General features: G+C 36.4%; 1 protein-coding gene across 3 annotated transcripts in view; it reads left to right on the forward strand.

Moving 5' to 3' along the window:
• Positions 1-12202, forward strand: part of TRPM6 (transient receptor potential cation channel subfamily M member 6) — a 93739-nt gene that overhangs the window by 34639 nt on the left and 46898 nt on the right. For all 3 annotated transcript variants that reach the window (XM_032441425.2, XM_032441426.2, XM_085529929.1), the window contains 10 exons: positions 834-957; positions 1785-1857; positions 1973-2073; positions 4830-4964; positions 5474-5527; positions 7778-7918; positions 8784-8918; positions 9856-10136; positions 11099-11327; positions 11821-11976. In XM_032441425.2, coding sequence (XP_032297316.2) covers positions 834-957; positions 1785-1857; positions 1973-2073; positions 4830-4964; positions 5474-5527; positions 7778-7918; positions 8784-8918; positions 9856-10136; positions 11099-11327; positions 11821-11976 — 1429 coding nt within the window. The remainder of the gene's footprint in view (positions 1-833; positions 958-1784; positions 1858-1972; positions 2074-4829; positions 4965-5473; positions 5528-7777; positions 7919-8783; positions 8919-9855; positions 10137-11098; positions 11328-11820; positions 11977-12202) is intronic.

Below are 12202 nucleotides of genomic sequence, written 5' to 3' on the forward strand. Positions count from 1 at the left end.
AAAAAAGTATGAACTTGTGTAGCAAATTATTATTATTATTATTATTATTATTATTATTATTACTATTATTATTATTGTTATTATTATTATTATTATTATTATTATTATTATTATTATTATTGTGAAAGTTTTTAAAAGTCAAAAGGACTTTACATAAAAGTTTTTTTTTTTTTTTTTTAAAAACTGAACTGGATTTGTTCCAATTAGAAGATGACAACTTAGTAAACTTCAGTTATTCACTGTATATATGCACTAATAATTTATTTATTATCTTAATATTCTTTTCTGAGCATGCTATTTTTCTCTAAAATGTTATAACAAGTACTTTTTTTTTTTTTTTTTCACTTTTCCCTCAATGTTTCTTGATCTTAAAATAAAAATAATAATAAAAAAAAACACCTGGTCATTTGAACAGGAGAGAAGAGTATGAACAGCAAAGTTAGCAGAGAAATAAGGGGAAAATGGGTGTAGAAAAGAAAGAGGTATATTAAGATTAATGAACAAAGAATGGGGAATTGAATTTATTCATAAACTATTATTGAAGGAATGAAGATGACTGCTAAAATTCCAGTGTTTTTTTTTGCCCTGTGTGCACAGACAGTCCTTTGAAAATTAACTCGTTTCTTTTATTTCCAGTATGCATGATTAGAGAAAATATCTGTGTGAATAATAACTGATGCTATAGGATACCTTGGCCTTCTTTTACTGGACAAAGGAAGCAGTAAGACACCAGAGAAGTGTCTGCTCAGCCTAGTTTCTTCCTCTCCCTTGGGTGTTGTTTGGACTGGGGAGAGATAACCAACAATATTTTAGCTTATGTATCTCTTTTTCAGGGAGCTGCGCCCACAAGTGAAGGAGGAGGTTTTAATAATGATTCAAAACATGTTTAGTTTGGGACAGAAGCAGTCCAGTCATCTATTTCACATTTTGATGGAATGCATGGAGCACAGAGAGTCTGTGAGTGGGATTTATGCTGTCTTTACAATAATTTCATCTGCTGTTATCTTTTTTTGCCTTTTCTGTGTTGGATTGACATCACAGTTGTAAAATATAATAATATTATATTTTAATAATAAAATGAAAGTAACACAAAAGACTCTGTGCTAATTTGTATCTTAGGTAACTCCGAAGAGGCTGCTTAGTTAACTTTGGAAGTCTCAGTGGCTGCTTATGAAATGATAACCCTTCTGATTTTAGTTGAGGCTAAGTGTCTTTATTTTCACAGGAACGATCAAGTAATTTTTACTTTTTAATTTATTTAGTAGTCTTTTCTTTATAATTTGGAAATGTTTATATCCATTCTTCTACTCATAACAGCATTGTGCTAGAATTTGTCACAGTGTATTGGGATTTTTGCTATGTGCTGGCATGTGTAGTGACTACTGAGCTCATTTAGGGCTGCCAAATATTTGTTTTAGGAATAATGACAGTGATTACTAAAATGGAAACTATCCAATCTGTTTTTGTTATTATTTGTTTTACTTTGTTGAAGTGTCTGTTCTCTACTTGGAAGCTGAGTAGTCATTTATCATATTGCATTTTTATATTTCAGAGCTTTAAAGCTAATTGAAAGGATATAGACTCATGTTATTATGCAGCAGGTTGATGGCAGTTGGTCTTGGATGCTGTTGCATTACAAGCAAAATTGTACATTTCCTTTCTGAAACAAAGGAAAATTAGTCTGGTCTTTGCCAGTGTTTGTGTTGAAGTGTGTATGATTTAATCTACCAGAACCAAGAAGAAATAAGCACACCTCAAATAGTGTACTTCTGCGATTCTAACAGATAACTATACTTGATGTGGAGTCTGAAGAGCATCAAGACATTGATTTGTCAATTCTAACTGCACTTCTGAAAGGTATGTGTTTGAATATTTTGTTCTCGTCTAACATGCAGTCTTGTCAGCTTACCTTTTCAAAGCAAAGGAGTAATATTGACTGTGCAAACTGCTGGGTCTTTTGCTCATTTCCTAGGTACAAGTATGTCTGCATCAGATCAACTGGATTTGGCATTGGCTTGGAACCAGCTAGATATTGCCAAAAAACATATATTGGTTTATGGACAACACTGGAAGGTACTTTTATGTTGTATTTTTTACACTTTGCTGTGATGACTAATTTCCCACAATTTGTGTTTATCATTCTTTAGCTGGGGAATGGTATGGTGCTTGGATTCAGTCTTCTAGAGTAATGATCTCTGATTTTGGAGAGTCATTATCCTTAAAACTTCAAGGTGTTCAACTGCAGAGGGCATCACATGAAGAATCAAATGCAATGTTTACCTAGAAAAGAGATTCTGTCTAAAATTCTTATAGTTTTCACTGCTAGCCTTTCAGAATAGCTTCAGTGGTCCTTCTGGATGTGTATTTTTCAAGCCTGTCTTGACAGTCTCTGATGGTTATGGACATTTCTTTGTAATCCAGAATACATTTTTTTTTTTTCTTTCCCCTGAAAGAATAAACTACAAAGGAATATTGTCTCTGTTTTCCTAGATCTAGGAAATGAGGAACTTCCAGGATCAGTAATGAATACTTTATAGTATGACAGGTAGAAAAAAACTGTTGTTAATATGGCATTGTGGCTCAGCTTTGCAGAAAAAGACCTGGCAGACACCAAGGTTAACACGAGTCAGCAACGCTTGCCATTTAGAAGGCTAAGGCCTAACAGTATTTTTAGTTGTGCTAGGCAGTCCTCTCTCCACTCTACTCAGTACTATTGAGGCTGTGCTTGGACTGTGTCCATTGCTGGCCCCCACGTGCAAGAGAGATATGGACGTACTGGAGGGAGTCCAACATGGGGCTGCAAAGAATGTTAAGAAACTGGAACACCTCTTCCATTAGGAAATGCTGAGTGTTGGGACTTCCCAACTGATTACAAGAGAAAATGTTTTCTGAAAGAAATGACATCTGAAGCTCCCAGAATTACTTTTTAAGTAAGTTTTGTCCTCCAAGAATTACAGTGTTGATTTTGCTATTCCAAGAACTTTCTGGAGTAAATTTTGTATTATGGACAGTGAATATATGTATATATATTGTTAACTGACCAAGTTGATTGCTTGACACACACACACACACACACACACACAAGAAAGACTTGAATTTATTGTTCACTAGTATTTATACACTTTTAGTACACTTTATATCACTCTTTATATACCTCCTGTGGTGTATAGAGCTGAATATGTAAATATTATTCTTGACATATTTTCGAATCTGTGAGTTAAATTTGTTTCCTCTTCAGGCTCAGTTCACTATTCATGAAGTGTTGTTGATCACAGCATAATCTTGGAAAAAAAAATAAAAGTGGTAAGAATGGTGTTGGGTGCTCACTGAAAAATAAAGAAGGAATTTTCCCAGTTAGTTTTTGGGATTTGAATAGCATGGAGATGATACTTTTTGTGTTCCAAGCCTGGAACAATAAGGGTAGATCAAGATGCTGAATAGCTGCCTGCTGAGTGGGCATCATTCACTGTGTGAACTGAATGAGCCTGAGCCCTCTGGGGAAACACTGTATATGACTGTGCAATCAGTAACTTTACCATTATTCATGGTGATGAATTATTTGATAATTTTAGAGTGATTGACCACATAACCTTTATAGTATTTCTTCAACACAGATTTTGTTTCTATGAGATAGGAGAAAAAAAAAAAAGATATGGAAGAGATTTGTATATAAACAAGTTTGTGTGCATATTGTTGCCTTAATAATATATATATATATATATTTTTTAATATGCTATTATGTTTTGACCCTGTTAAGCACTGTGCAGGTAGTGTGACTGTAGTGTTTCACATTTTGGACAGTGTTGTAGGTAGAGCTCTGCTTTGCAGCATCTTTCAGAGACTTTATCCTAGACCAGATTCTCTCTCATATGTGAAGTATGCTTTAAAGGACTTCAGGTTCTACAGAGATGTTGAAATACAGAATCTTGAAGTGGCTTTTGTCATCTTTCAAAAAAGATTAGCTCTCCTTCTGCTTGAAGCATTATCATACATTAGTTTCTAAAATGAATTAGAGTAGAAGAGTATTATTCTACTGTGGAGTGCAGTGTTCTCCAAGTTCTGTTGCATAATCTTACATAAAAGCCCGTATAGACAGTGGGTTTATGGAGACTCTGTTGTATTCCCCCTCTCTACTGGATTTTGTTTTTTTTTTAATGGGGATACTTCTTCCAGCATATTTTTGTTTCATACTGTGTGCTGGAAGTACACATAAAAATACATCATTGTGATAAAGACTTTGTCACGGGTTACTTAGATTTACCTATGCCCGTGACAGGGGAAGCCACCCCGTGGGCCCCCCCCGGGGCCCGGAAAGGAGGGGAAAAAGGGGAATGGGATAAAAACAGCGGCAATCTAAGGAGGAAAAACTTATTTTACTAAATATGATATTGAAATACAAGATAACACAATATAATATAATTGAGGCTAACAAATCGAACAAACAGAGAGAGAGAGAGAGAGTCCCCGAAAACCGAGAGGCCTACTGTGAACTCTAGGCGACACAGCTGGAACGCTTCCCACTCTCCGAGAAGTTCGAGAGAAGAAGGAGGGCACTCCAGCCTGGGAACGAGATTATATAGCGTCCTGGTCCCGTGACTTATCATTACCCCTGTTGTTCTCTGGGATATGTAGTCTTCTTCTGTGGACTTCACATTCAATAGAAGTATCCATACTTTACATGATGTTATGATGTGGAATACTGATAGCAAAATTACAGAATTACAAAACCATGACAGACTTCTTCAGCAGTTTGGGAATCTTTTTTTTTTTTTTTTTTCATCTCCAAAATAGGAGGCTTTCCCTCTTATTTTGTCTCTGTCCTTCTGAAGGTTGGTGCATTGGAACAAGCAATGCTGGATGCTTTAGTGATGGACCGGGTGGATTTTGTAAAGCTGTTAATAGAGCATGGAGTAAATATGCACCGTTTTCTTACCATATCTCGTCTGGAAGAGCTCTACAATACAGTGAGTATTGTAGTGCCTTACAGAAGGCACACAGTTAGCTTTGGATAAAAATTTGTAGAAAGATTATTGCTCTGCTGAAAAGATTAGCCTACAGTTTTTTACAAAAGGCTTTGGAAAAAAAAATTAATGAATGGTGTGTCCCATCTTTTTATTTTTCAGTTCATTGACTAAAACCAGACTGAGTATTCACTTGAAGCTTATGAGAATATACTCTGATTTTAATCTGGTATTTTACATATACTCATCTTGCTGGAAATGGTATGCTGTTTAACCAAAGTTGTACTCGCTTCTTTTTAGCATATGTGAAAGTTGAAGATTGTGGAAGTGCTGCAGATAGGTGATGAATTATTTTGAATAGGTTTGTGAGGAAAGTGAATCACAGTGCTGTATTCTGAAGATCTTCAAGCTTCTTTGATTTTCAAATGTAGAGAGACATGTTGGTTTACTTTTTTTTTCTTTTTCTTTTTCTTTTTTTTCTTTCTTTTTTTTTTTTTTTTTTCACATAACAGAAACAAGGACCATCCAATCTACTTTTGCAGCACCTTATTCGAGATGTGAAACAGGTAATGGGTATAGGAGAAGCTGAGGAGCTAAAATAGTAACTTAAAAGTTTCGGTGTTCAGCAGTACACTGCTATTAGACAATACAGGGGAATACAAAATAATAAAATCCATGGGTTCATTACTAAAACCCTTCATCTACTAAATAGTTTTATCCTCATCCCACTGATACCCTCAAGCAATTAACTAACCTTCTACTGAATGTTCCCCGGGGTCCTGTACCTTAATTTCAAAGCTTGGTAGTTCATATAGATCAGACTGTCTGTTTCTTGAATTACTCAGATGACATTATGAAGTGGTTGCACAAAAGATTTAGTGAATTAGCACAATAATTATAATTACTGCTGTAAAACTTTCCCCCCTAAAGCTAAAAATAAAAGATTTTCCTTGTGAAGCAGTAACAGAAAGATGCTGTAACAACGTGTATTTTAACATACTGCAGTGTCTTGAAGAACAGAAGGTGGCAGTGGATGACTACTGCACAGAGCTCTGTCTGAATTAGATCATTGGGAGCCTTGTTATTTAGCTAAATTAAATTTATTTTGTATTACCATTATCTATTGTACCTGACAGCTTTGCTTAGTCAGGAAAGGATGAGCTGTTCTTTCTGCATCTAGTATCCACTGCAGGAGATGCCTAGATCCAAAACTATATTAATAGGCTAATTCTTTCCAGGTTGTGAGCACTAAGATAATAAATAAATAAATGAATGAATGAATGAATGAATGAATGAATGAATGAATGAATGAATGAATAAATAAATAAATAAATAAATAAGAAAAATGACTGCTTGTAGAATTCTCACATTTCATGTATTGGGATTTCTGAGATATGTTATTTTTGTGGATGACCTTCATGTTAATGCTACTGTGCAGCATGTTCTGATTTTTATGACAAGCTATTTTCTGTGCTTTCCCATGCTGATGGAAATGTTTGAGGTCTAATTTATGTAGTGAAGAGAGAGTCACAGTCTTAAAAATATATTCTACCTTTCCACATTGGGGATAGAGATACTTTCTCCATTAATGTGACCAGCTTTGTTGCTGGTGTTTGAATAGAAATACAGGTGTTTGAATACAAATATGTTGCAGCTTGCCCAACAAGCAATATATATATATACACATATACATATATATATATACATACACATATACATACATACATACACACACACACACACACACACACACACATGCATACATACATATATATATATATATATATACACATACATATATGTATATATGTTTTAAAATTTATTTATTTATTTTTTTCCATGCAGAGAAGTACTTACAAATACAGATAGTCAGAAATATTGGCCTATCCCTTAATGCCAGAGCTGGCAAGCCAGGCCTGTGAGGCACGCTCCACAGTACTCAGTATGTTTGTTGGTGCCCCTTTTTCCCAGGAAAGAATAGCATTAACTGGTTATCCTGAGGGTTGCCACTGAAGTCTATTGAAAAAAAAAAAGCTCAGCCTAATGAAGAAAATGGCTTTTCAAAGTCTGAATGGTGCAGACTGCTAGGAATACGTAAAACATCTGATGTTGTACAGAAAGGCCCATTTTTCATATACAAGAGTTATGGTTTAAGATTTTGCTGATCATCTTTGTCATCTACGTGGCAGATAACCTGTTCTTCAGATAATTTGTTGCAAAGCTTGTGCCTTAGAAGTACATTTAATGTAATCAGGCAATCAAGGGTGTTTTAACACAAGTGGTAACAGAGCTGGAAGATACAGATAACGTAAAAGTGAGGCTTTTGTCCTAGTTGTCAAGATAGTCTTGAGCCTTTACAAAAGACTCCAGTCTCCTGGAATTACTCTACAATGTTAAATATATTCTTCATCCACTTCCCCATTTTTAATTAATGAATTGGTTTAATGAGCAAATTGTACCATGCCAGTTGTCTCTTGTTACCTTAGAAAGATTTTTATCAGTCTGTCTGGCTGTCAGTGAATATTCTGAAGTAAGTTACTCTCACCATCGAATACAGCTGGTCTTGTGAACACTACAGTGTATGTCCCTAAGTGACATCTATGCAGTGTTCAGCAGATGTCACACTTCTTATACTGAAAATGTCAGTGTGCCTGTTTTCTCCTTCCCAGAGAAATTCCATATGCCTAAAGAATGCGTACTCTTTCTGACAGATGCCAGAGCTGTCAGTTGCACCTTCTGCCAGAATTCCCTCATAGTAGGTGTTGAATGCTGCATATAAGATCATTGTGGAATTCTTGTGATGTTTGGTGTTTCAGAGCACACTTCCCTCAGATTATAAGATATCCTTGATTGATATTGGTCTGGTGATAGAGTATCTCCTTGGTGAAGCCTATCGGAGCAGCTACACAAGGAAACACTTCCGAGTTCTGTACAATAATCTCTACAGAAAGCACAAGGTAAATTCTGTGAAATGCTTACCACTGGGTACCAAGAAAAGCCAAAGCATGACACCTAGAAACAGCTCAGTATGTCACTGTGGTTTGATTGAAGACTGTATGTGTATTCTGTTTATAAATCTGTGAGCTGAGGAGTGACTGGAAATAAATCAGGCAAATCACCTGTTATCTAGACAAAATTCTAGATATGCTATAATTTGCATGAAATGGTCAGTAAAGTGTTCAGAGATTTTTTTTTGTCTTTTAAAGAACTTGTGGTACCTTTTGTAAAGACAGGCACTTGGAAGAGCATCCAGCTTGGGCATTTCAGTTGTAGCAAAAGCTCTGTGTAAATGTGTGTGTGCTATTGGGGAAATACGTACATGATAGCACTAGAGGGAATGGCTTCAAGCTGCACCAGGGGAGGTTCAGGCTGGAAGTTAGAAAATACTACTACTCTGAAAGAGTGGCCAGGCAGTGGAATGGTTTGCCCAGGGAGGTGGTGGAGTCACCAAACCTGGAGGTGCTCAAGGAATGTTTGGACACTGTGTTGAGAGACATGGTTTGATGAGAACTATTGGTGATGGGTGGATGGTTGGACTGGATGATCCTGTGAGTCTTTTCCAACCTTACTGATTCTGTGATTCTATGATTCTATGAATCTATGTTGTCTTTCAGAGAATTAGATATATATATATATAACTTAAATTTTAAAATTAAATGTTGAATAGGCCATTGATCTTGATGGTTTAAGCTCCTGCTGTAGTTGCATTGGCAGCTGATTCTGGTAGTCTTTGAATAACTCAGAGGTACCATCAAAACCGGTATTAAGTACAGGTAAACTTCATCCCTAATTTGATGTTTTGTGTTTTGCATTTGCATCTAGAGAGTGCTCTCCAGCTTTTCTCAGAACCTATCTCATTCCCTTCGTCAGAGTAATCAGATGGGTTGCAGAATGGGATCTCCTGAAAATACCTTACATTCTCAGTTCTTCAGAACAGCACAGCCTTACAAATGCAAGGTAATGTAATTGCTCTGAACTGTTCTTAGAACTGATTAGTCTACTAATCAATTTTCTGAAAGATTTGTTTGGGACATATACTTGCAGGCTGTTTTTTTCATATAAGTTTTTATTGCCCATTGTTCATAAAGTGATGGACTCCTCCCATGATACTTTGTGACTTTAATCCAATTCTGGATAGGGCTTTTATTCACCAAAGTAAACAACTGAACTCCAGTTGTGGCTGAAAGCCTTCATATTTGGAAGTCACAATAGGAATTTTCTGATTTTCCCCATGTTTTCTCAGGATTGCTTATTAAAGTAGCTTCACCAAGAAGATACAGTTCTGATATATTGAAAAAGGCAACAGTGTTTTCTATCAAGGAAAGAATGTTAAAAGAGCGAAGGTCACCACATAGCTATTACATATCTAATACGTAACCATAAAGTTGAATGAGTTTAATGGGCTTTATTAGAACTTGTCTGAGCCAAAATGAACCTGCTTTAGCAAGACTTTCTTTGCCTTTAGCAGAGAAATACCCAGATAGGAATGTGTAGAAAATCTATGCTAAATGTGTGGTAGACACTAAAAAGTACATTTAACTATTTTAAGTCCTTTATGCATATTTGATTCTCTTATTGCTTTTTCTCTTGTCATGATGCAAGTACAAGAGAGTGAAAGTAGTATCTTGGTGTTTCAGGGACTGATGAAAAGGGGATGGCAGTAAATGACAAGGGTACAGAGCAAGGAGTGTTTTCCCTATGCAGATATTATCCCATCTTAGCACTAGTAATCTGATAGTAATACTAGCTATGGCTTATATCTTACATATATGTGAAAACCAAACATTTTGATATTTGCAATTTGTGTTTGCTTGCAGTTTTCTTTACGTGAACCTCAAACATTCACAGAGATTTTGTGAGTTTTTAATTTATTTATTTTTTAATAAATTTATAGGAAAAATCAACTGGTTTCCATAAGTCTAAGAAGAAGTCAAAAGAGAATATAAAATTTGATGAGAGCTATGAGGCATCTGGTTTTATCTACCCCTATAATGATCTCCTGGTTTGGGCAGTGTTAATGAGAAGGCAGAAGATGGCAATGTTCTTCTGGCAACATGGAGAGGAAGCCATGGTCAAAGCAGTTGTGGCTTGTAAACTCTACAGGGCAATGGCACATGAAGCTAAACAGAGCAACATGGTGGATGACACTTCAGAAGAACTTAAGAAGTACTCAAAGTATGACTTCTTCCTATTTCTTAATCCACTGGGAGTATGTAAGATTAGTGATGCTGCAGACTGTGGAGTGTAAAATAACTTCAGCTGCACATTGTTTATAACATACAATGGAGCTCTTATTAGTGCACAGTCTAATCAAGTGTTAAGGGAAATCTACTAGCATGTAATCTAGTTGCACAGTTGAAAATGACGCATAGGTGAGTAATACATATCTCACTGTCTGCTAAGCGGTTAAGTGGAAAGTTAAAATTTCCTTTGTAGCTTCCCTTATCAGCTTTACTTGTCAAAAAGCCATCACAATACAGCTGTACTGAACATTTCAAACCAGCACTAATAGTTGGTAATGAGCGAAGTAAAACTAGTCCTTAAGTCCTGCTTGTATAAGAAATACCTGAGATAATGAATAATGAAGTAGACCAAGAATTTTTCCTCAAGTTTGCTATTTAATTTAAGGGTTTCCTAAGGTTTTGCAATACTAATTCCTCAAATTCATAGTACAATGGATTGTGCTGGCTTCTTATATATTTAAGTCCAAAGTTTAATTTAAAGGAAGGTGTGTCTTCTGGCAGAGTCTCTTCAACAATAAAATGTGTAGAAACCAGTGTAATAGAATACTTTTTTTCAACTGCCTGCCTTGCTTCCTCACAGTGATGAGTTGCTGAAGAAAATATTCAGTGTTCTATAGGGTCCATTTTGAACACTGAATGGGGTTAGAAACAAAACAAATAATTAAAAAACAGAAACCAAAATGACACAAATGCCTATGCTTAGGACTAAATAATTACTTTTACCCCCCCAAATTATTTTTTTAGTAATACATACATTGATAAAGCTGTGTGAACAATGGTGGTAGACATGCTGTGATTTTTCACTGAACTTTAGTTAATGGAACTATTTGCAGTAGTAATTCTGAGTTTTGACAGGTCATTCTTATTGTGACTGTTAATTCTTTTCTGTTCTAGGGAATTTGGACAGCTTGCTTTAGATATACTGGAGAAAGCATTCAAACAAAATGAACAAATGGCCATGAAGTTGCTGACGTATGAACTGAAAAACTGGAGCAACTCAACTTGCTTAAAACTAGCAGTGTCTGTGGGCCTTCGGCCTTTTGTGTCTCATACTTGTACACAGATGCTGCTGACTGATATGTGGATGGGACGTCTGAAGATGCGGAAGAACTGCTGGTTTAAGGTAACATCACTCACTTTAACTTTCTGAGCATTTAGATGCTGCTCACATGCTTTATACATGTCTGTGTAGTTATGAACTAGTCTAATCTAGCTCTGCACTTGAGCATGGATTGGACTGTGCACATCTGGGAGAAAGACAGGGGAAGGGAGGACAGTATTTGCTTTGGTTTTACTTCTTTGCAGTAGCAAGCTGGCGGGTAGTAGGTGATTGCATATTCTGAGTTTTCTCTGTTCCCATTTTTCTCAGCACCCTCTGATCCCTCCCCACCTCCTCCCACTACACTGCATTGCTGGTTCTCTGACAGAGAACCTAGAGCAACACAGTTCTTCACAGAGTGAAAAAGAGTGTTATGTGGTGATTCCTGCTGCAGTGACATGGAGTACTTCCCAGGCCATGGAGTAGCTCTGCTTTTTTGCTGTCACTGTGCATGGCAGACTTAGGCCTCAGAACTATGCTATCAGTGCTGAATTAATTTCCTGTGTTCTTCTTTTAGGTCATCATAAGTATTCTCCTGCCTCCCACTATCTTGTTGCTGGAGTTTAAAAGCAAGGCTGAAATGTCTCATGTGCCTCAGTCTCAAGACTGCCACCAGTTCACATGGTACCATGGTGATCAGAGCCCAGCCAGCACTAAAGATGTCTTGTCTCTGGTTAGTCTGTGATAATCAGTCATTTGTGTCTGTTGACTTAGGGAGGAGCATTCATCTGGAAACACTGGGACCAGATTCTCATGTAGGACTCTGGGTCCTTGTTTGGGCAGAACCTGAATGGAGCTTTAGCAAGTCACTTAATCCATCCTGCACTGATCATATGGAAAAAATCACCTCTCAGGAATACAGAGGTTATAACTGTCAGTCAATTGTGCCATTACTCTCC

The sequence above is a fragment of the Coturnix japonica genome, chromosome Z (genome assembly GCF_054131305.1).
Source record: "Coturnix japonica strain WE chromosome Z, WE-NBRP24, whole genome shotgun sequence".
Classification (NCBI taxonomy): domain Eukaryota; kingdom Metazoa; phylum Chordata; class Aves; order Galliformes; family Phasianidae; genus Coturnix; species Coturnix japonica.